At 40.6% G+C, this 25,205-nt stretch overlaps 1 protein-coding gene across 1 annotated transcript in view; it reads left to right on the forward strand.

Moving 5' to 3' along the window:
• ATM (ATM serine/threonine kinase) overlaps positions 1-24,839 on the forward strand; it is a 579,279-nt gene extending 554,440 nt beyond the window's left edge. The window contains exon 64 of the mRNA XM_075082524.1: positions 24,803-24,839. Within this exon, the coding sequence (XP_074938625.1) occupies positions 24,803-24,824 (22 nt within the window). The 3' untranslated portion in view covers positions 24,825-24,839. The remainder of the gene's footprint in view (positions 1-24,802) is intronic.
• Positions 24,840-25,205: the final 366 nt, after the last annotated feature.

The following is a 25,205-nucleotide window of genomic DNA, read 5'->3' on the forward strand; positions in this document are numbered from 1 at the left end:
TCAGAGCATCCATGTGTCTGTAATGTCATCAATGGGAATAAGTAAGGGTACGTCTGTCAGTGTGGGATCACTAGCAAATATCAAGCTGGATGAGCTGGTGAAGAGGTGACGTGATCTGGGAGCCAGTGGTATGTGTGACCAGGAATAAGACAGCATGAGGTGTTGGCCATTGGAGGGACCAGGGAGGTACAGGCTAACCACCCAAGAGGCCATGGGATCTGGGTAGATTGAGAGACCTGTCTGCATGTGTGTGTGTTTCTGTGCAGGATGCAATGGAGAGAGCGAGGATCTGGGGTCAGCTACAGGATAGTTTGTGTCTAAGCCCAGTTACAGAAAGGAACCACAATCTGTGTGTGTACATGTGTGTGCGCGTGTGCGCAAGGAGGTCTGTACCAGCAGCTGGAGTGGGTCTGCAGCCTCAGGGGTTCATATGTGCAGGTGCCAGCAACTGGGGACACTGGGATCCAGGGGCAGCTGCCGGGCAGACTGAGTGCCTCAGCCCAGCTGCCACATCATACGAATCTATATGTTTTTCCTACTAACAAACCTTCATCCTCGTCAGTCAGAGAGGGAACAGCATAAGGCCATTGTTGTTGAGTGTGTCTGTGTTGTTCTGTGTGGCTGGCAGCATATATATACATATGTGCTGTATACATACATTTGTGCATCTGCCTATGGGAATATATACTCAACATTGCAATTGGCTTGACTTGGAGGCATGGAGTTGCAGCAGCTCACCTCTGTTAAGCTATTGATTCAGCAATCCCTGACAATAAATATGTATATGTGTATACATAGCTATATACTTATACGTGTATATATGTGTCTGTGTGCATATGTGTGAGCCACAGTTTTGCTCGTGAGTATTCCTGTCGCTCAGCTGCATTTTTCAGATGGGAAGAGGGGAGAAAACTGTGAATTAGGGCCATATGGGAAAGCCAGTCATCCACCTCTGTGGACACCAAAGTCCTCTATATACAGCTGAGCTATCTTTTAGCCAAAAAGGTGGTATCAAAGGACATAGATAATAATTTGTTTCAGGAAGGTCAAATACTGGTCCGTCAGAAAGCTAAAAAAGCCTCATTCTGCAGCCATTCTATCATATGGCTTTTAAAGCTTCCCAAGTGCTACTTTCTAGCATTGTAAATGACACTCATCTAAAATGCTTGGAGAGGAAAAAGTTTTGTCAGCAAGCTTTTTCTAACATCAAACCTTTAAAAGCAAGCAAACTGAACATTTTTACATTTCCAGGCTTGCTCTTTATGTGCAGGGCAGGGGGCATACTGCAAACAAAATGAACTCTTTTTCTCAGAAGGAGAATGGAAATCCAAATCTGTGCACATTCTTGCATCTTTCAAATTGTTAGCTGTGAGGTTGAAACCCAAAAATCATTATTGTCTTGAAGTTTGGAATCCTGTCTGTATCAGTACAAGCACTCTTTTTACATATTCTTTGCACAAAACCACTGATGACTATCTATGTGATAAATAAATTGCATCCCACTCACTTTGATTACAGCTTTCCATTTCTGTTTTGGAATGACTGCCCCAGTACTTTCACACGAGTGAACTAAAGGGCTGGAAAAGACAAACAGCTAAGGGGAAAATAACAAAGCAACAGAAATGGTGGCTGTAAGTTGACACAGCAAGTGAAGAAGGGTCATTCCCCATCACTGTGTCGGCTGCTGTGGAGGCTGATTTGAAACAGTTCCAGAAGAAGAGGACCAGGCCATTTCGTACCAGTTCTGTGCTATCGGCAAAGTTCTTGTTTACTAAGTAAAGTCCTAAATTTACATCTTCTTTTGAACTTTTGTGTGTTGCCACATTCTATATAGTACATACAGTAAGGCCTTCATAACACAAGATCTTCTGAAAATGAGGCTTGTTAGAAAATTGATTCAGATGAACTGGTTTCTCTGAGAAAGAAATCCCCCTAGGGGAGGGTATCCCAAGGTCACACATCAAATCCTAAACTAAGCTGTTAGAAAATAATCGATTGGTAATAAATTGAGTAGAGCAGATGTACAACATAGATCTGTGGGGCCATGCAGTGCTGTTCTGGAGCAACTCATGCTGAGCATGCTGCAAAAGCTGTGTGGTAGCTGCTCAGCTGTGCTGTGCCAGGACACTGTTTCTGATTTTGAGCTGTGACTAGGCTGGGTTGCCCTTCTGGCCTGGCTCAGGTCCTTGGGAATATGCACATGGCAAGCTCCGGCATCAGTAGGAATATCCTGTGTAGCTGTAACCAGCCATGCCAAATTTTTTCCTGGTCATCAGCTGGTGGAACTGCAATAAGCCAGGGGGACCTTGAAAATTAGAGCTTGCATTAGCATTATGGCAATGGGATGCCTTTGAAATTTAGGTTTATTATTAACATTTTGGTGGTTCTATCCTGCTTTGTCACTACTGGAATGAGTTACTGATTAATTTTACAAGTCGCGGTTTAACTATGCAGTATTAATATTACCCATCACTAACTCCTGGCAGATTCTTTTAGCAAGCTGTTGAAATTTATCTGATATTAAATGAGGAACAAATTGATGAATCAAGACCTAACAAAGTTTCTGCACTGCTTTTCTTGCTTCTAGCTGGCATTTGTGGCCACCTGGCATGGAAAAGAAGCCTCTGCTCCAATGCAGCAGAGTTTGAGGCCGTGAATAACAAGTTTAAAAGCATCTGATAAAAGTCTTTTTTGCCTGTTTGGTTTTTGAAACAGGAAAGATGCCATTTTCCCACATAGGGTTTTTGAAATGAAGTAAAAACAATTTGGGCTTACTCAAGGCAAAGTTGTGATACCATGTTTGAGTGGGATCATTTTCTTAGACATTGACCTGTAAGGAGTATGCCACAGCTTGGGAGACATGAGTATGTTGGAAGTAACCCACTATTCCACCTGTCAAGTTTATTTTAAATGTACAAAGCATAAACAAGCTTGCGGTCCAGCTGGAGTGCTACAGTCAGATGACTCTTAAATTTCTTAAAGAAGCAATGGGTGGAAAATTACCCCAGCAGTCTAAGGGAAATTTATCAGATCTTGGCCAAAAAAAAATGTAATTATTTCTGGGTTTTTTTGTTTAATACACTAACCTGTTAGCAATAAAAATGATCACATTGGTTTGATGAGAAGCCCATCTTGGGCATCAAGGACATTTCTGCTCAGCATAGGCTGGAAGCCACACTCTCAGCCTAAAGATTATTTCTGTTCCCTTTAACTTTTGCTCCAGTTCCCCTGCCAGGCATGACCCATATTGGTGTAAGTTTGCTCCCCAAAGCCCATTTCTGTTATTTCAGTCATACACAGCTGGAACTATTTTTATGGACAGTAAACACATAGACACCATGGTGACACCTGGATTTAGGGCAGCATCCTGTGTTCATGGCAGTATCTAAGAAGGCGGCAAATGGGAGTGTGAGGTGGTTTTTGATAACAATGTGAGCAGAAAACCATCTTATTCTCATTTGATATTTCTCAGTGCATCCTGTCTACTATCTGTCATTTAGGTTATACATTTTCTGCCACAGAGGTGGTCTTTATTCTGGGTATAATACTGAATCAAACACATTGTTGATGTTATAATTTCAACTATATATTTAAGTGTTCTGTGAGTGGTGCTTACAGGAAGGAATGTCAAGGCTGATAGCTGATTTGCTCTATGCAACTGATTTAATTGTTGTTTGAAAAAATGAGCATTTCAGCAATGAGCTATTCTTTGTCACAACTCTGTCCTGTAGAACTTATGTTCATTTACGAAATAGAAGGCCTTGTGCTCAAGTCAGTCTATTAATGTGAGAGTCATTATGGCTAAGACCAACAAGGAAATGGCCAGAATAGTGCCACGAACTATGTGAAAATATAACTTTTCAATAGGCTTTGTTGTTTTGGATTGTGTGTAGTGTTACCCTCCTAATAGAAGATTGTATGGCCATAGAGAGTCACAAAAATGAGAAGTTTATATCACAAACCCTTCCCCAGGGGCCTTGCCCTCAGGTTATATAAAAACAAAGCACTACAGAGAGGACTAAGCCTCAGCAGATTGCACTCAGACTGTAGCTGCCAATGGTTTACTGTCAAGATGGAACCAATATCTTTGGAGACCCTGAGGGTGCTGGTCCTGGGTTCTAGATCTATATAAAATGGTAATAGGAGGATGAAGTGGAGAATGTGCTTATTAAATTCTCAGATGACAAAGGTATGTGAGAATGTGAAAGCGCACAGAGATTGGGAATGGAATTTGGGATTATATGGATAAATTGGAGAAGATTTCTTAAAATAGATGGAGGTTCTGTATTCAGAAAGGACTAATCTGCTGCATAAAAACTGAATGGGGGAAACACAGGTTAAGTACCATTTCCATAGAATGGGACTTAGGGTTTGCCATGTTTTATAAGACAATCATGAGACAATATTTTTAGTCTATTACAAAAAAAACAAACCAACCCAGGCATCAGATTGGGACATAAAAAGGAATGCCTGGAAATAATCCTTCTATTCAGAATGCATGTAGTGTTTAGTTTGGGGCTCTATATTTTTAGGAAGATGTGGAGAAATTGCAAAAGGCTTCCGAATTATGTGGCCTAAGAGAAACAGATGAAGGAATTGTGATTCTTTATTGCAGAGAAGAAAAGGCAAGGAGGTGATATGACAGCAGTCTTCAAGCATGGAAAATGAAGTTGTAGAGGTGAAGACAAAGTGTTGTCTCTTATGTGCTCTCTATAGACAGAATAAGGAACAGTGGGCTTTAATTTCAGTGAAGGGAATTCAAATTAAAGGAGGACTCTTTAAAGTCTTTTCTATAGTGAGAATTAATCCCACTTTCAGGAGCGGGTGGCCTGCTGATAATGTTGTCTGTTACAATCCCAGGGCAGAGACATGGAAAAGCCTAATTTCCATCAGTGGCACTTACCCCTATTAATAACTGTTGATGTCAAGGCTACATGCCAATACAAATAACTCATTTTGGCAACCACGGACTTTTTTTCTTTTCAATTTTAAGCCATTTCACTTTGGGCAAATGATGTATGAACCACTTAGCTAGGCCGACAATGACCATGGTAGCCTGATGTGATTCTAAATTACCATGAACACTAAAGCAGGGATTTCTCAGAGGACAGACTTCTGAACCTTAACTGCAGTGAAGGTAATGGTGTCATTTTCATGCCAGCAGAACATATCCTACATTCTCCACTGAAGTGATGGATCCAAGGTAGTGAATAGCTGGTTATTCCTGGTAGTTATGGCAGCCTCAGGATACAATTTGCTGTGCAGGGATGATGCAATCCAAAATGCCATAGCATATGCAGCTGACACTACACTAAGCTGTAACAAATAAGCCATCTCAAATGCCAATTATCCATGGAAATTAGATAATTTTTTTTGTGAAATCATGTTGATCTAATTTTTATCTGCTAAGTTAGGGCAAATCCTGGCTTCATTAGTTAACCATAGCTGATCTGTTCCCTTTCTAGTGTACAATTTAACTCAGCAAAGATAAGTAACAGTTGCTAATCTCAGCAGGGGAGTCTGTAACAACACAAGGGACTGTGGCTAACTAGGGGATTTGCAGTCAGCAGCTCTAGAATGGCTGGATATCAGCAGTCTGTGCAAGTCAATGCTTCTTCTGAGTCCAGTCTCAAATATTTTGCAATTCCTTTAGTTTTTTTTTGCTTTCTCTGCTAGCAACTGTCATGTGATACTGCTGGGAAATGATGTCAGGGTAATCCACCCTTGAGGCAACTGCATTTTGGAGACAGCCTGAACAGGGAGAAATAGCAAGAAGATCCCAAGCCTTTAATTTTATTTTTTCATATGACCAGGCGAATAATATCAATACATTCTTTTTATATTCCTTACATCACTTCTTCATTAATTTTACGTCTGTTTCAAAATCTGAATTTAAGTTCAGCTTCAGCTGATTTAATTGATAAAGATGAATAATATGCATGATTAATGCTAAGCATTTGCTCAGGTACTACTTTGAACATTGGCCTGAAATTCTGAGGCTTGAACCCACTAAGTTTTAGCTCGTGCATTGCTTTTAGAGGGCCTGTTAATGCAGGACCACTATGATCAGTGTATTGCAGCTACCCGTATGCAGTGACTTCCAGAGACTTCACTAGGATTAGCCACATACTTGAATCAGAGCTGAAGCATGTCAGGGGATTCAGACCATCGTGGATATTTTTTCCCTCTCTTCCCTAAAATCAGCCTTGGTATCCTTATCTCTTAAAAACATTGAGCCAGGGTACCCATGCTGAGACATGGTAGGGATTGATGTAGAGGCAGGGAGACAGGGATGGAGGAAGCCCTCCAAATTGTGCTTCTCATACCGCAACTTAACTAGACATGTTTTTGCAGAGGTGCTTTTTGTTTGCCTCAAAACACTGTCTGCAAGGTAAGCTCAAGAAATTACAGTAATTCAACAGAAATTAAAACCTCTTTGCTGTCACTGAGGTCACTTTATATATCTGGCAGTATAGCAAAGCTTGTGGAGCGGTGAAGGTAATTCACTGAGAATCAGGCCCATGTATCAAAAAGGTAATTGCTTTGTGTGTTCATTCTCCCTTTGCCCTCAAAGTCTGTTTTTACTTTTATTAATAGAAATCATCAGGATGATGGCTGCAGTATGTTACACTGCCATCCAGAAGTGTGGCTGTAGATCACGGTTGCATATCAGAGTACTGGAGATACATTTACTCTATTAAGCTGGATAACTCCATTCACATAGTTATAAAAGAACCGTCCTCAGCCTCTAAATGCATATCAAGGGTCCTGGCTGCCTTTTCTTTCATGTACATGACAAACACTGCTGGCATGAAAAGATGAAGTAATTGATAATAAACTTAGAAATGGTAGGGAATAAATATGGCAATACTGTAGCTGTCATTAAATTGTTCTAGGCATGAAAAGTCCCATAAAATACCACTGACCCTACAAAGCTACAAATTTCTATTTTAAAACAGCAGCTGTTCTCTGTTATTGCCTCATTACCAAATGAGACTGTGAAATGCTCAGTATTGTCTTGGGATCAGTTCACTTCTTTTATAGACCTGAAAAGGGTGCCCAGGAGTAGCAATTAGCGTAGGCATCAAATGGATGCCGTATCTTCCTGAAGAAGCTTTCTGGCACTCAGCGTCTCCATCTTGAAGTGCATTGTTTCTCTTAAAGAAAAGATATAGCATAGGAGGAGAATAAATATAATAGAAAACATAACCAAGCCTCATGAAAGAGTGGTGCACAGGACCTCTTGGGTCAGAAAGCCCTGTCCCTCCCCAAACAGCATTTAATAACCTTTTCAAATGGTGGGGTCCCCACCAGACTGACCTAGCAGTACCAGTGACTTCACAGGTGATTACATGCAAATTGCTCAATTGATATTCAGACATCCAAGCTCCTTATTTAACCTCTTTAGGGATTAAAAGAGATTTTGGCCTTAATGTCTTTAGATGAACAGCTGCTGTCTTCAGAATATCTCCTTAAAGTGAATAAATATCTCAATTGCTCCTTTCTTATTTCTGTGTCTACAGTTCACTGTTTAATTCTAGATTATAATTGCATATTTTTCTGAGGTTTTATCAGTTCCTTGTACTTTACTGAACTCTGGATAACCACAGCTAGTTGAATTTAAATAGTCCAGTTCATTTTGCAAAGTAGCTGAGTGCAAGTGAAGGTTGTCCCTGGAGTGTTGCTCTTAGCCTGCAATAGGCCCAGGTATGGCAGGGAAGTGGTTCAGTGGCTTGGAGAAAATCCTTTCCCCTTTCTGGACAATGATGTTCATTGGCTTTTTGTTTCAGGTGGCAAAGCTTCTGGGATGCAGAGTGGTAATGACCCAGAAGGAGCTCAGCTTATTTCAGTCTGTGGCTGTTGGCTCATTTCGTGGAGAGAAAATGCTCATGTTACGTATAGTGCATTGCATACAAGACATTGTTACCTACATGACGTTTTCTGGTTCTCAGAAGACTTCAGTGGAGGCAGAAAACAAACAAAAGGAATGAAGCCCACAAAATGGAAACCTAAATCATGGGGGTTGCATATGCTTTTACACAAATGCGTACAAGATACTTCTGTTATTTCCTTTTAATGGACATATCTGTCTCTGTTCCTACAGCTCTTTGTTGGGGATTAAATGTTTGATGGTTTGGCTGCAAGCAATATGGCCTCAGCAGCAGCTGCTTTGTGAACAGGGTCCACAAAAGTAGTAGTAAAGCAGCTGCTAATCAGGAAGAGCAACACACATCTATGAGGGGGCAATTTGTGTCGTGTGTCTCTAAATGCCATGTGGCTGGGCAAAGCATGAGTCAGGTCACTGAGCTGGCTGTTAGTCTTTACAAGAAAGTATGTTTCCTCCTGGATAATCTAGAAGTGCTTGGTTCATGACAGGGTGCTACAGAAACTTGGCTTTGAGTGGACTGTTCTCCTTCATCAGCTACTATTACTCCTCTTTTTTGAGTCAAATTCTTGAAAAACCATGTCTGTTGTAATCTATAGTTAGCATTCATTTGCTTGGAACAGGAGAATGACCCGTATTACCTCCTGAAGTCACTTCCAACCCAGTAATCTGCGATCTGTGCCATAAGACTGCTAAAACTGCCTGCTTAAAACATCAGAGGTTTTGCATGTAACAAATACAAAACTCTGTTCTGCTCCTATCCCATAATCAGCTGAAAATCAGCAGTTGCTTTGCCACTAATGGTCTGTACTTTGATTGTTTAATAAGCACTGCGAATACATGTTTGTAAAGTTCATTAATCTACATGTGAAATTTATATTTTTACTGACTGCTTCAAAACTTGAAACTACATTGGAATAAATCTGTTGTCTTGCACTTCGATGATTTTTATTACATGGACTTTTTATAGCATGGAATAACTTTTGTTTTCTTAAGTTTTTTACAAAGATAATCAAATGTTTCCTTTAATAAACGTTGAGTTTCACATCACATAGATATTCTCCATACACTGTTTATTTTGTGCATGTAGACATAATTGTGTTCATTATTTTTGGGATGTGCTAAGTCAGTCAAATGAGATGAAAAACTGTTTGGGTTTTCTTAATGGCAATACACATATAAAAAGCTTATGCTAAAATGGAGTCAGTATTCCTACAGTCTATAAATCAACACTTAAGAAAATTTGTTCTGTAAATATTTCTCCTTCTGCTCACAGTTTGGAAATAACAAGTTTTTTTGCCTTCCAGGTTGTTGTAGAGATTTTAACTAAAAAGTAAATAGCACTGTGGATTGTGTAGTGTAACTACTTATGTAACACTGCAGGCACAACTCTGATCCCACCGCTGTCCATGGAATGAGAACCACTGACTTTGGTAGCAAATAGTTTTAACCTTATGGAAGTACAACTGAAAAGGGGCGATCTTGTAAACTGCTGACTACCTTAAAATCCTATTGAAAGAAGTCCCATACAAATTTATTTAAATTAATACTTCATGGAGTTTGGCTCTGATTTAGTATCTAGAGATAGCTATCTTGAAATTGCTAGTATTTGTCACAATTGTTTTTAAATCTGGAACTATGGTAATACACTGTTTTAGGCAGCCACATAAACACCATCTGCGCAAAATATTTGTAATTATTTACAAACAAAACAATTCAGGGAAGTTTTTTTTTTGCAGCACCAAGCTGACACACTAATATAGCAGAATGTATCCCCCAGTCCTGTCCATATGCTGGTTGCTCTTAGGTCAGTGACGTCCACGGCAGTACCCGGCTGTTTTGTTTGTGCATGAAATTATTTTGGTTTTATGAAAAAATAAAGAAGCCTGAAGGACTGTGCCAACCTGTACGAAGGGAGATGTCTGGTCATCCCTAAATCAATGCTCTTCCTTTTTCCATGGAGAGCTTTTCACTGTCCAGGAAGCACACAGTTGAAGAATGTGTTTACCCTTGGAGTATGCTGCCTAGAGTTTGTTCTCAAAAGTCAGTGGCAGAACAACATCCCACCCACAGGCATCTTTAAATATATGTCACTGGATGGCCATGACAGCATAATCATAAAATTTTATCTGTGATAGTCTGGTCATCCCATTTGAAAGGCTGACTTGCAATTTGCAGTATTTTATAGGTACTTAAAGAAAGCGACCTTCTCCTAGGGTTGTTAGTAATAACAGGGAAAAGCATCCACATGCCAAGGCACAAATCTCAGCCTACAGTACAGGTAAATCATTAAGCTGCAGCTGTCCAGGAATTCATTGCATTGAGCATTTCCAGATGCAGAAGGGCTGGCAACCCAGCTGCTGACCTGGCTGCTTCTGCCAGACTGGCCCTGGATCCAGTGGGATGTACCAGGTGTCAGCAGGACCACAGGCACCAGGAGGACTGAGGGAGGACTGCAGCAGTCCACGTTGCTGCTCCAGTGTGTAGCCCTTCACGTCGTGAATTTTTTTCCTCCACTCTTGGTGTTGCCAGAGGTAAGGAGACATATATAATCCTACCAGCCTGTGCCAGTCTCCTTGTTCCAAGCTGCCATTCAAGGAAGGGCAGCTGGAGCCTTTGGCTGCAAAATCATTACTGAATTACACAACCGCCTACGGTAATTTCCCAGAGCCCAATTTCCCAGGGTCCAATCCAAAGCTAGTGGCAGTCAGTGATCAGAGCCCTTAGTGAATCATGCACCATCTGTGCTTGTGGGCTGACTGTTTGTGTATGTAAAGTGTTGGGTAAATATGTAGCCACAGCACAGAAAGGCAAATCCCCCTCACTCCTGTGTAGAGTGTTTGTACTCTCTTTATGGCTCCGAACAGGTAGGGCAGGTTATGATGGGGTGTGTGTTGTTGCCCTGAAAGCTCATAGGCGCTGCTGATCGTGCTGGGTGTGAGGGGATGTATTTGTGGTGCTGGCAGGCGGTATTGGTGTTTCTCACTGAAAGCTCATAATGAACAGGAGGAGGATTAGACAGAACCAAAACTGTGCCTGGGTCTACTCTCAGAGTAGACTGAATGAAGCAGCTAGGTAAGGAGGAAACTCTCACTTCCTTTGGTGCAAAATATGGAGCAGGAGTAGAGGAAGGCATGTCTGGTCTCTGTCCCCACCTCTGATCTGCTTAGCCCACTTTCTGAGTATCAGGGTGGCTATAAGGTGGTCCTTTGGTGTCGGATCTTTGTTTTGATGCAGGAGGCAGTATGATGGGGCAGAGTCCAGGGGGAAAAAATGAGGGGAAGGGTCCTGCAGCCACCTTTATGGTGAGTAGGCTGCGGCAGTCTTGGCATGAGCCACAGAAGTGCCAAGAGGCAGTGTGTCTGCCTGGGTCTGTACTGGATATATGCAAAGGTATGTGGTTTGTGTGGTCCCGCTCTGCTGTTTTCTGAGGTACAGTATAGAAATGACTTCTGTGCTCCAAAGAGGAACCCAAAAGCTCTCTGGTATGGAGATGAGCATGTACACCTGCAAATCTGGGTGGCTCTGCCAGACAGCATCATCAAAGCTTCCCTAAGTACTTCACTGTTTTTAACAGTATGTGATGAACTCATCTCCACTGAGGTTTCCTTTTATTCCCACTAATCCTCAGGTAGGTCACCAAAGGTAAATGCAAATACCTGAACAATTTTGCATGCTACTTCACAATAAGCATATGAGCAGCCAAAATAAGAGAAATTTTTGAACGTGTAAAGTGGTTCAATATATTATTTTTATTTCCATCTGGAGTCTGCTCTTATTTGTTGTACACAGCAACATGAGGGAATGCATAGCTCTGAGGATGAGTGATGGCTTGTGGGATCTTCTATACCTAAGTCCCAGGGCTAACTATGACCCTTAATACCCAGGTAAATAGGGATTACAAATGACTAACATATATTAATAACTTTGTGATCTGGTTAAAGTGAGTTGATGTGATGGGTTCGGTCCATTTCCTAAAAGATGTATATATTACTGCCGCAAAACCTAAGTATGACTTATATACAGACAGTCAGAGATGATATCTAGAAATGACACATTTGACATAGGTTGATCAAACTCACTGGGTATAAAAGGAGATGTACTGATTTTCTTAAAATGATCTGTTTGAACTCCTTGGCATTGGGTGTGGGGTGAAAATATGGATATGGGTTTACATGTAATCAGAAAGGGCTTAGGCAAATTCTAGGTAGAAAAGGCTATTGAAGCTTATTAAATATATAAAGTCTTCTCTGGCTGAGAAAATAACCCTCTGGAAAGACCACTGGACACACTGAAAAATTATTCTGGGAAAATACCTTTGTACACGCTTATCAGTAATTACATCCAAGACAGGCTACTAGGATAAACATGTTGGTCTCAGTGCAACTACTCTTGTCTTCTCATGCTGTTAGACCTCCTGGAAATAGCAGCTCTAGGTTATGATTAAGGCCATCTAGTGGTAGGCATCCAAGAGAGACCAAGTCCTGGTGTTGGCTCAAGTGCCCCATGCAGTTCCTCAAGTGCCTGCAGGTTTTGATGCAGGATTGAGTAAGGAGAGCTACTGCATGCAGATGAAGGCAGGGAGGAGGGAAAGAGTTGGTTTGCCTTTGAGGAGACATCATGCAAACGATGCTTCCCTGCAAGTATCTTGCCTGTCTGAGGAAGAGTAGAGCAAGTTATCTCCCCCTTCAAGTACAGCCATGGGATGCTGGGAACTTGGGACAAAATGTAATGTTATCTGTGTAGCTCCTTTTGCTCTGCTATCCTCTGACTGGATGCAGAGGTAGATCTGTGCTACCTGAGACAATGTAGTCACCAGGGCAGCCACAACCCCTTCTACAGGAGACCTCTGTGCGGTCTGCCCCCAGCCCCTGTGGGCCCGTACTTTTTCAAACTCTCCTACAGGTAGTCCAGGACTGTTTCTCCATCCTGCCTCTTCCCACTCTGGGCCAGACCCTGGACCTCCTCCACACACTCCCAGAAGAGCCCCATCACACTGTCCCCTGCACAGACACCCCTGGGAAATCCTGGCAGCAGGGCTCTCCCAGGTGTGGGCCCCTATGTAGTCTTGTTAAGGGGCTCCAGCAGCCCCCTCCTGTGCGCTGTGGCTATCCGCAGGCCTGTGGATATGCCCTGTGGCAAGCTTTGGGTGCTGAGAGCAGCACCACACTTTGCATTTACCTCAAAGGCAGAGAAGAAGATGCTGTGGCCAGGGGTGGTGTATATCTCTCCAGTGTTTTGGGGTAGTAGATCTGCTGGACCATGAAGGCAGCAAGATTTCTATGACCAAGAAGCCATCCCAGATCCTCCTCTACTTCAAGCCAGAGTATTTTCACAGCAGGACCCACAGTTGTGTTCCCAATGGGATCCCAGGTGCATGCTAATCCAGACACAGTCAGGGGTTAGGGATTAGGAGGGCAGGGACCTGACCTGTGGTCTGCTGTGTCCCACCATGAGCAGAAGGACATGCTGCCTGGGGACACACTGTTTAAACTGAGTTGAAGCATGTTCCCATCATCCTCTTGGGAGTTTCTCAGCTTCTAACTGAATACACAGTTCTTAGCTTGTGAAAGATGGAGAAATCCAGCCACTGATCTTTGGTCCCTAAACAAAAATAAATACACTGTAGAGGAGACAAAACATTAAGGAAAGAGCTAATTGCTTATTCTTGCATCTGGATTCTTTCCCTTTTGCTAGGTTGACTTCTGTCTGGCTATAGGCAGTAATTGTGGAGCATAGGATAATGGACATGATAATACAGAATAATAGAAATACAGTGTAAAAGACTAATTATGTCCTTATATAAAACTGGCTGTACTTCATTCAAGTTAACTTTAAAATCATTGGAACAAAAGAGGTTACAGACGTTCCTCTGTGAAATTATTCTTTAGTCGGGAAAATTTAATCATCAGGAATATTTTCCTGATTTTCTTTCAGACATCTTGTTTGCTTAATATCCTTCCATTTCTTCAGATGCCCTCTTTAATCAATTTCTCATGCTTCTTTTTGTTCAAATCCTTTAGATACTTGCAAACACTGATAATGGTGGGGGCAGATTTGACAACTCACAGACTTTAAGTGCTGCTCGACTGTTTCATTCTCATTTAGTTTTGGTTTATGTATTTTTTCCTTATTTATCTTAAAACTGTGACAAACTGCCAAATCCAGTAATAATAGATAACCCCCCTGCTTTGCCTTTAAATAACGAATAGCACATTTAAAATGGAAATCTCATGTGTCAAATGTCATGGGAAAAACCAGTAGCTGAGCTTTAGAATATATGCATAGCTCAGCCATTCATAACAGCAGGTTTTGCATTAGAAACTTTAATCACTAGATTTAATCACACCATAAACTCCCAGAGCTGTTCATAAATACAGTACTATTTTCAGAACTGTATCATCTATATCTTTTAATAATTTCATGAGTCAGCGTATACCTGCTACTGATAACAGATGTTTAAAGGTTATTCCTTTCTCATAGATTCTGTTCTTACCTGTCTTCTTTTCCTGGACTAAGTGAAAACAATTACAGAAATTAGGGCTGTAGAAATTCTGCTTAATGTGGAGATTGTAAAAAGAGCAAAAAAAGGTTAGACAGTGATTCCCAGTACCATTACGAGGACTGGGTTTGTAAATCAGCATTTGCACTTTTGGTAATGTTTTACTTTGTTCTTAATTTTAATCCATAAATTGAAACTTACATTCCTGGTATTTTTCCATCACTGCAACTTTTTACAACCTCTCAATTCCCCAGTCTAAGTGAAAAGGTCATTATTAGATGGGAAGAAATCACTGGCAACAGAAAGAGGGCTCTATCCTTTGCTCTTTGTGTAACTTTCATCTCAGTGGACCTCCCTAGAAGTCTTAATGCATAATGTAAGATCTAGTAAGCAGGCAATAATGTTGCTCAGGCAGCAAACAAGCAAGAAAAGACCAACCAAACAAAAATTGAGTGTTTTTTAAATGGTACCTAATCCAGCTGTGGAATTTGTGGCTGAAATACATTCCAAATGGGATAGAGCAAACTTGGGGGGGAAGTCCATTAGGGCTATAAAACACAGCCCAATGGTAGTGTTCCTCTGTTGAAAGCAGAGTACTAAGGACTTGGAGAGAAAGGGAGATATCTACTTTTTATTAATATTATTTGTTTCTGAATTCAGCTGCTTGGATTGTTCAAGCTGTTTGCATGCAGGTGAATCAAAAAGATGTGTGGGCCAAACTGGGTGCAGAATGAAGCAGTGGGCAGTGACACACCACCTCCAAAGTAAACAGCTTTAAGGTAGCAAGGTTACCAAGGCTGGGCCAGGTAGATTTGTACAGCTGATTCACTTAAGACTGGAGGATAAGGTCAAAGATGCAAAAGCAAAGATACAAAGTCAAAGATCTTGTCCCTTCCCCCTTCTCCATTTCCCCTTCCTCTCTCCACATTTCCTTATTTCATAGTTAATTCTTGGAATTAGATCGTTGCAAAGTACAATACTGTTTTTGCTTCCCTCAAATCACACCAATGCTGGCTGCAACTATGTGCAATCAGCTGAGAGCACTGCATAATTTATTGTTGGAAAACAGATTTTCTTGTAGTGGCTGTGGTACTGAGGCTTTCTTGCATTAGAGGCAGGAATCTGTCCTAGTCTTTTTTTTTTTTCTTCTTTTTTTTTTTTTTTCACTATATAGACCATATCTCAAATTTACTGGAATTAAGTCCCAAGGTGCTGAATATCAACCTTTGATCACAGAAGCTGGAACAAGTTAAGTGTCTTGTCAAGTTGTTGCTTGCTTTCTTGTCTAGAGCAACTGCTTGGGAGATTGTTAACGAAACCTCCTTCATCTGCATTGTTATTTCCCTATTCACCTGCTCACTCCAGTTGAAGGGAAACACCTGTGCGCTCTATACCATCCCTTCAGCTCCTGCTCCTAAGAGTTACAAACTCTGATATGTTAGAGAGCTATGTGGAGAACAGCGCGATGCAGCAGCTCCTCCTCACTGCCTCTTCTTCTCCAGCTGTACTTGGCACTTACACTTTGGGACCAGGCATGTTGCTGATGCCAGCAACAGGCACAGAAGATTAGCCAGGGTAGATGCTGTTCAGTGAATCCTACAACAACCAAGAGGCACCTACTTGCAATGGCAGAAGAGTGATACAGAGCCGCCTGTCAGAATCCAAATTCTGGCAGACCCACATTGCTGATGAGTCAGTCCTCTAGAGTAGCTTGAAGGGGTCTTCAATCTCTGTTTCCTTTCCCTCTAAGCAGACAATGGTGAAGATGATCTTGCTGCAGGACAGAGAAGCCAGGTCACTCACAAGCAGCAGTAACATAATTTATTATTTATTGAGTGCAGGCATCATACCAACATGAAGCAGTGGAAATGAGACTAGAAAAATTCTGGCATTATTAAACCTCCTATTCTTTCTATGACTGAGTAAAGCTGAAGCTTGGCTTTGAGCACCTTTTATTTTTCTCCGAAATGTTTCTTTATTGTAAGGTATTTCAAGATATCAGAAAACATTTTATTTTTCCAGAGAAATGTGAAATTAGACAAATAATTTTTGAGCATTTTTTTCACCTTCAGTAATTCTCATTGCAGAAATGCTGTGATCTGTGAAGCTCAGTACAGAAAGGCCAGAAGGATAATTCATCCCTAGGGTTTTAACTGTCTCTGATCCCATCCAGCCATTGGTCCTACTGCTGGAACTGCCTAGTGGCTTGCCGGTTAGTGCCTTTTTGGATGGCAGGATCTTTCATGTAAACGTCTGGTTAGGGAAATGTTATACAGGCTATCAGCTCTTTCCATGGCTACTGAATACTGATACACGAGGGACAAATTCTCCAGTGTGTGTAGAGATCTGGAGCTGCAGACAGGCAATCTGTGCGTTTTCAAGAGCAAGTAGGTATTTTTAAGTATCACTGTAAACCTGTAGGACATGGAATTTGTATATTGGAGTCAAACAAATTACACTAAGAACTCCTTTCTGAGCTTTAAGTGTTAAACACCTTGAAAAATTGGATCCAGGTAATTTCTTGGGGGGATTAAATTCGAATATATAGAATGTAGAAGTTTAGTTGCTTTCAAAATATATCTCCTACAGACCTCAGAACTGTTCTTCACTCTGCTGCGTTGTCTGCCTCCAAAGTAATCTGTACAGAAGTAATGACATTGCATTTCTTTCTACAGCAACAGCTGCTTCTAGAGAAAAATATAAGAAACAGAATGCATTCAATTACACTCCATGGATGACCATTCATGTCATGTCAGGTAATTGAGTCTCCAAACAGGGCTGAATGAGGTTTCCTGTCTTCATGGCAGAATACAGAAAGCATGAAGAACCTCTCTGCCAATTACAAATAAATACGGGAATATTGAAAGGAACACAAGATGAAGTCTGATCTAGGCAATTACTTCCAAATATCTTTATTGGTATTCTATGACAATTCATGAACACCTGTTTAAAAAGGTATTTCACAGCTGCTTCCAATATGGCCCAATATGTTATAGTGGTTTTATTCAGCGTGCCTTCTTTTTCAGCAGTAAGCACTGGAAAAAACTCTCAGGCAATATGAACATTCTTTAGAAAAATCTGTGCTGGGATAGCTTCTCAGGCTGCTTTTCACTGAAGTGAGAAGTGCATTTTTGGAAGAGCTAGAAGGGGAAAGCACAGCCTTAGGATCAACTTCCTGGGGGCTGGAGCCACAGTTGAAAATGAGGTGCTTTGAGCTAGAATTAGGGGTTCTGTTTTAAAGATGCTCCTTTCCCTTACATTTCTATCAGTGACTCCCAGATAGACAGTGTTTTCTAGAGCAGTGGAGCCTTTTCTCCTCTTTCACAGCTTAAGAACAAAACAGAGGTTTCCACAATCCCTAAAGGTGTTTTAAATCCCATCTTTATCAACCACAAAGTCGGCAAAGCCCAAAGTAATGGGCAGGTTAATTCTACAGCGAAGGGCTAAGGTAATTTTTTAAGCTACAGAGATTTATGGTTTGTTTCAATGTTAGAATTTGGAACTTGTTTATGTGAGATGTGTGTAGCTGGGAATGGAAACAGCTTCATTTCCTGATATGGCTTAGAATTATCTCTGAAGCCAGCCTTTATAGAAAAGCTCAGGTGAGCTTCATCCACTTGTAGAGCAAGCACACGAAAATATAGCTACAGGAAAATACAATTGCATAAAAGCATTATGGAAATCCCACTGACATCACAAAAATAAGTCTTCTGAATATAATGCAAAGGGATTTACAGGTTGTCCTTTACACTCTGAGGTCATCGTATACTACTTCCAGTCTCCAAGAAAAGTTTTGCCACCAAGTGAGAAGCAGAATTCCTGGTCAAATGCCATACCACTTGTGCAGGCACGTAGCACATCTATGACTCCAGAAATGCCACGTCACAAGAACATTCCTTCCTTTTTCTTTGTATTGCAAAGGAAAACAGAATCAGATTTACTGTGGGTATTGTAGCTGCAAAATTAAATACAGAGGTGTTGTTATTTCTCCATAGTGAATGTGAAATATAAATCTCTAAGCTATTGGATGTTCTTAAATTCTCTCATTCTATCTAGCAAGTTATATGATGGCATTCATTTATTTAGTAATTTAAAGACTTCTTTATTCCTTTTTCTACTGCAAATGACTAATTCATCCCACTGGCAATTAGAAACAGCCTGGTGAGTTTTTTGTGTATTTTTTTTAAGTGCAAGGAAACTGATAGCAACAATCGTATTTGAATGTTCTGCTCTGCATTTGGAAGGAGAATCAGTCAATGACAAGTTTGCAAATGTTTTGTTTAAAAGGTTTCTACAATATTAGTAATCATTGCCTGGGATTTTTAAATTATTCTTGAACAGTATAGCCTGGGTATTGTAATAAATTGGAACCCTGTTTGCCTCCAAGTTTTAATTCTGTCTAATTCTTGTTTCTTTGTTTGACTTTTGAGGGAGAGGATAACAAAGAGTTTAAAGAAAAAACAACACACCAAGAAAACATGTCCTAAGCACTGACGGATGATTTGCCAAGATTTTTTACAGCTCATAAACTCAAAGCCAAGGCCTATCTCTGTTTTATCATCTCAATACGTTGCAAATTTTGCATATAACAGACAGAAGATGGCAATGAAAATCATTACACCTTAGTGAAGCAATCAAGATCTCCACAGTATTCAGTCACAGAAATGTGGCAAGTTAGTAAAAGTCAGTATAGCATGTTATACGAAAAAGAGAAAATAACTCTTATTTCCTTTTTCCCCATTCCTCTCTTTTTTTTTTCTGAAGATCTGTATACTGTTCATACCTTAGAGAAATATTCTGAATCATAATATTTGAATGCAATAATTCAGTTCAGCAATTTCAAGTTTTGTCTGAAACATGCCGAATTTTGTTGCACCATTAGTTTATTGAGCAGCTTTAAAATCTTTTCTAATTTGCATTTTTGATAAAGAATTGAAGGCTTGCTCTTAAAAATAATTTGTTTTAATACTAAGACCTATTTGAACTGCCTATGAAAATGCAGGAGATGAAGCACCTGCCAGCAAGAGGGAGGGAGAATATCATGGATGAACTAACAGGAAGAAAGAAATAGAGGAACCATGGGAGGAAAAACTGAAGGGGAAAAAAGAACACCTTACTGCACTGATACTCATAGTGTGATAGACACAATTAGGTCGATGATATGTTAGGGCTGTGGCAGACCTCTGCTCTCTGGCATGGCAGAGGCTGGGTGAAAACACTGGTGGCAGGACCTCCTCATGTGGTTATCTTCTCAATAGGGAGCAGGTCTCAAAAACCAGTGGTGCTGGCTTCTTCAGAGTCTGGCTGGCTGGTGAACAGGAGGAAGCTCCTCTCCATGAGCCTGGGCATTGATCTCACCCGTGTGACAGTGGTGATTTCTTTATGATCTAGTGTGTGTAACTGTTTCTCTATGAGGCAGTGAAGGAGAACCTTATGTCATTTTGCTTTCTTCTTAAATCCTTGAAGCCCTATCACGTGGCTGTAGAGTAAACCTATAATTTCAACTTTTTTGCTTTGTGGACAACCTAAACAATTTACTGGGAAAAGTGAGGACCCGGTTCAAGGACTCTGTGTGAGCTGATGGAAAAAATTTTTTACTATAAGGGTGGTGAAACACTGGCACAGGTTGCCCAGAGAGGTGGTAGATGCCCCATCCCTAGAAACATTCAAGGTTAGGTCAGAGGGGCTCTGAGCAACCTGTTCTAGCTGAAGATGTCCCTGCTCACTGCAGGGGGGTTGGACTAGATGATCTCTAAGACCCCTTCCAACCTAAACCATTCTGTGAATCTGTGGTAGGCTGCCTTTTCTTCGGGCCTTTCCTGGACCCTTAGAAATAGTCCCTGGACCTCCAAAGGTTTGGCAGAACAAAGATTGAAAGCCAAGATGTAGGTTTTTGAGGTGAAAATTTTTTGGTTTTTATAATCAAAACCAGCATAAAAGAGCCTGAATGTGTCACTACGAGTGGTCATTGCTGCACAGTCTGTAAATAATCACTGTTAAAGAAAGTAGGAGAAAGGCCCTGAAAAGAGAGAAGAGGCAGAGAGAAACAAACCGTTCTAACAAAAAGCAAAAGGCAAAATTCTGCTTTTTACATAGTTTCTGAGTTTATTAAGTTCCTGGTTCAGTTAACAATCGTACCTGCCAGCTCAATTGGCAACAGAAGAAATAATCTGTGCTGAGTAACATCGTAAAGGAGGAATCCCTCTGTCTCTTCCTGGTGTTTTAATTGCCATGGGAGAAGATTCACAGGGTTAGATTTAAGGAGCCTTTCTCAGGAAGGTGATGGTTGTTCCCAGTGCTCATCCCAGGTTAGCTGGTAGGCTGCTTTTCTGCCTTTTGACCCTAAGGTTCACCCAGGGAGGTTTCCAGTGGTCTGTCTCTCTAATCACCCAGGTTGTGTGCTCCCCTGAGACATCCATGTGGAAGTATCCAGGGACTTTATTATCTTCTGGTGCTGATCTGAATTCTGATCAAATCCCCAAACCAGAAAAAAATACATCTCTAATTTGAATTCAAGACCAGTTGTGTGAGCAGTTAAGTCTCTGAGTGCTATAAGGAATCTGCTGTTGAAAAGTCCCATGTCCAAAGCTGGCAGTTAATAATGACACAGAACAATAGTGAAAAGGGGGGCAAAAATCAATGTTTACACAACTTAATTAGATGACAACAAAAAAGTATAGCTAGCCTGTTCTCCCTTCTCCCCTGAGGTATTTTACGAGGTAGAAAGAAATCAGTCATCTACAAATGTACAGGTTTAAGATCTGAATTTCGGAATTAAATTTTTATTCTGAATAATAGAAGTAAGACTTTCTTTGAAATAACTGAAATTCTATTCTATGCTATTAAGAAGTCTTGGCTCAGGAGGGTCAGACCAAAGCCACGTTACTCTGTACAAGCCTTATTTCTTGTATCCTTTCTTAGCTACTAGTCACTGTCACAGAAAGGATACTGGGCTATGCGGACTTTCAAGTCTGGCACAGAAGGGCTCCTGTGTTACGTTCTTGAGATCCATTTCCTCCTCATTTGGTGTCATGCAAAATATTTCTGCTTGCTCAAATGACCTAGCTATTGACCCCAGGAAAGAGAAGGACAGTATGTTTTGGATTCTGGAATCACCAGCACCCTTCACAGAGAGGGGCAGTCCCTGCTGAAGCTAAACCCACATGTATTTCATATCTGGACCTTCTGTATGAAAACCAAGCAGTTGCCCAGAAAGGCAAAACACTTTCTGCCAGATTGCTCCATGTGCCCACTCATGATAACTAAGCAGGATTAAATGTTTTCCTCTCCAGCAGAATACTTCCAAACTGAATAGGCAATCCTCAGTAATTACAGGCTAGAGCGTATTAATCCTTGTGGTGAGGACTGCAGTCAGGCTGTACTTCACAGTGGATAATTTGCTCGGAAACTCAACTATTTGCTGAAAGCACTGTACTACAAGACTTTACACCAGCCTGAATCTGTCCCTTAACCTCTTAACTCAGTGCAAGAAAGTCACCCATAAAAAGCATAAATTTGTTAAATATACTGATTCTGTTTGACTGTTCATTGAGATTCTGTCTGGGTCTGTAGCTGCTCTGCAGACAGATCATCATGAATGTTTGCACTCTGGACTGCAGTTCCAGTTCTTCTGATTGGAAACACTGGTCTCCTGGGTTTTGAACACTGCTCCTTTTATAGCAGTGTCCAATCATTTAAATCAAAACAGTAAGATGTATGTGAAACTGCTATAAATGAGAGAATTCCATCAGTTGGAAAGTCCTTCCTTTCTTCTGCCTGGTTTGACCGATTGGCCTGTTCACTGAATGTCTTTTTTTTTTTCCTAAGTGGAAATAGACTAATTTCTAAAAATAAAAATAATACAAAAAAATCCCAGAAAACCTTGAACACATAAAGCCTGTAAATATATAAACTTAATCCCAAACTAAGTCGCATTGAGCAAGAAAAGAAATAGAACAAAACACCAAGTTGGATTTTTTGTTTAATGCCATCATAGTTGCTGGTAGGTGGAGACAATCATATCTGGGTATGTAATTATATGGACATCAGTTTAGTATGGAATGGACAGTCCCATTTCTGGTCTATCAAATGAAGCCATCAAAGGGATGAAGAAAACAACCTGCTCCAGTTCTCATCCATTTGCAGGCCTCTTAAAGCACAGTCCACAGGTTAAGCTCCAGTGCTCAACTCTGCAGCCAGTCCCTTGCAAATATTATGTGAAATAAAGGTTATGCGAACAACATTTAACCATGGACCCATTTGCTACTGACGTGGGCAATAAATAACCGGCCAAGCTGGATCATGGGGAGCTGGATTGATCTTGATCTCCAATTACACCACAGAGGGGCTGACACTTCCCCCCTCTTCCCTAAGCACCAGCTGCAGTATCACTGGAAGCATGCAGCCCCACTGAAGCACAAGTGGAACTTCCTTAGTGGGAGTTCTGTTACCTGTAGCTTTACTTTCTGATTTGCCCCACCTCCTTAGTGTTGGAGATCGTTTCAGAGGTGCATAGAGAAAACAGTCAAACATTCTTTTTTATTTTCTGCAGCCTTCTTCCTCTAGTTAGAGAACATGAATACATGGAACAGCTGTACTTTGAAAAATTACTTTCTGAGTTCAATAATGAAAACAGCAAAAAGACCCTGAGTCATAAGCTTAACAGAGTTTCACTGTAGTCAAAATGGGGATATTTGACATATGTACATGTTTCATATTGAGGACTACTCCAGCTTGCAAGTGATGCTTGAAATAGGTTTTACATATATCATTACCTGTATGTCCCGACTAGGCCAGATCACTTCAGCCTCTTCGTGTCTTTAGTCTGTCATCAGCATTATCTACCCCAGCCCAAGAGCTCTCACATAAATAACAACACTCCTGTTGCATATAATTTGTCTGTCCAGCTAGGCCAATGTTTTCATGGACGTGCTTTATCTCCCTGTACTTCAGGGTGCTGTAGAAACAACCATGCAGTATTTGTAGATTAAACATAGAGAGGAAATAACTTCCAGGGCATTAAAACTCCTTCTGTCCTTTGGACTGATGATTTCCTGAGGTTGGCCAGTTGCTGCAAATCCCTACTCTCAGATGAAGCAGGGGTTGTAAATAACCTTACGGCCAGTTGCTGCAAATCCCTACTCTCAGATGAAGCAGGGGTTGTAAATAACCTTACTACCCTGGCTATGGTGGGGGGAATTGCTTTCAGTGCTAGTGTGCAGGGCTGGGGCATACTGTGAGAACAAGTAACGTGTTCAATATTTTTGTGTTCAATATTTTGTCCTTCTAATGATCTGAATACAGTGGTTCCTTGTGTAAAATAATGTCATAAGCAGTGAATCTGGATTGTTACCTTAAAGAAAATCAATAGTGAATTTCAATACAATTTATTTCTATTTTTAATGCTTTATGCATTTGAAGCAGCTCTTTTTAAGGGATATACTCAAATACCAGGCAACAATATATTTTTCTCTGGCTATTTGTTGTTGCTTTCAGTGCCACATAACTTTCAATATGTTGAGCAACAATATATTGCGAGTTGATTCAGCTTTATTTGAAGGCCAATTAAATTTTCCAGGCTGAAACTTTACTCTCGTTTACAACCAACAATAGTAATAACCATACTGGAAGTATTATAATAAAAAATGGATTGTGTTGTGAGAAATAAGGACAGATGGGACTCCAGCTGTCACCTTAAAAAAGAAAACATTAGAATCGAATTAAAAAGTACTTTGGGTTATATTTTGATGAAGTTTTGCAATAATTAATTTCAAACCTATACAACTACTATAACTTTTAATTTATAGCTTCATTCCAAACATTAACTTTGTGCTTGGTTTTCAGAAGCAGAAGTAAGAACATCTTAGTGTATCTGGACTGCTCCTAATTGCATTCAACCACAACAGTAGGGTGAAAGTCCTTGTTAGTGTATTGCTTCATCATGACTATAGTTTAGAGTGTGTCCACTCAGTACCACAGTGGAATATACAACAGTCTTCACTTCTCGTGCTTTTGTGCATCGGGGCTTCAGTTTCCTGCTGGGTGTTGCATCCCATGTAGTTCTGGTCAAACAATTTTTGATGGATATTTTCCATTGGAAATTGCTGATTCAATAAAGTAAAAATTCTCTGCAGGAACAAGTTGTTTTCGACATAATATCCTGATTTCCGAATAGCTTAAAAATATTGTTATTATATTCTATTTTATGCACATACTAGGGTCAAAATTGAAATGATCCATTTTTAATTTGATCAAAATAAATTGTTTTGCTTGATCCAAAACTACCTTTTGAGAAAATACTTATCGTGCAGTTTTAGATCTTTATACATCCTTCAATTGAAACCCAAGGTGGGCTTAGGCAATCTTGGAAAATTTTTACTTCCCCCATGGCAGTCCCAAGTCGATGGGAACTTAGTTGATGACCAGCTGGTCATCTGAAGAGACATATCTTATTTGCCCCATAGCAAATCTCTGTTAGGGTTTTCAGTTGCCCTTGTTCCTGTAACAGTGAAGCACAGATTCACCATCCAGCTTAATTTTCTGAGGATTTATGCACTGGGCTTAAAATGTTCAAGCCTGGCTCTCTATAGAAAGAGACATGTGTATCCACACTTAGCACTTAAGTGTGTGGCCTCATTTTCTGAAGTACCAACTATTTATCCAGAGGCCATGTTTATTTAATGTTAGGCACTCAAGTACAGTGTTCTAGCCTTATCTTTTTGGATTTCATGGTATCAGAAGAAACAGCCTACCCTACTGTTTTTGGTAAATGTACATGGAAATTACCCCAAGAGCTATACTATACACAAAAGAGAGAGC

This window comes from Phalacrocorax aristotelis, chromosome 1, assembly GCF_949628215.1.
Source record: "Phalacrocorax aristotelis chromosome 1, bGulAri2.1, whole genome shotgun sequence".
NCBI lineage: Eukaryota > Metazoa > Chordata > Aves > Suliformes > Phalacrocoracidae > Phalacrocorax > Phalacrocorax aristotelis.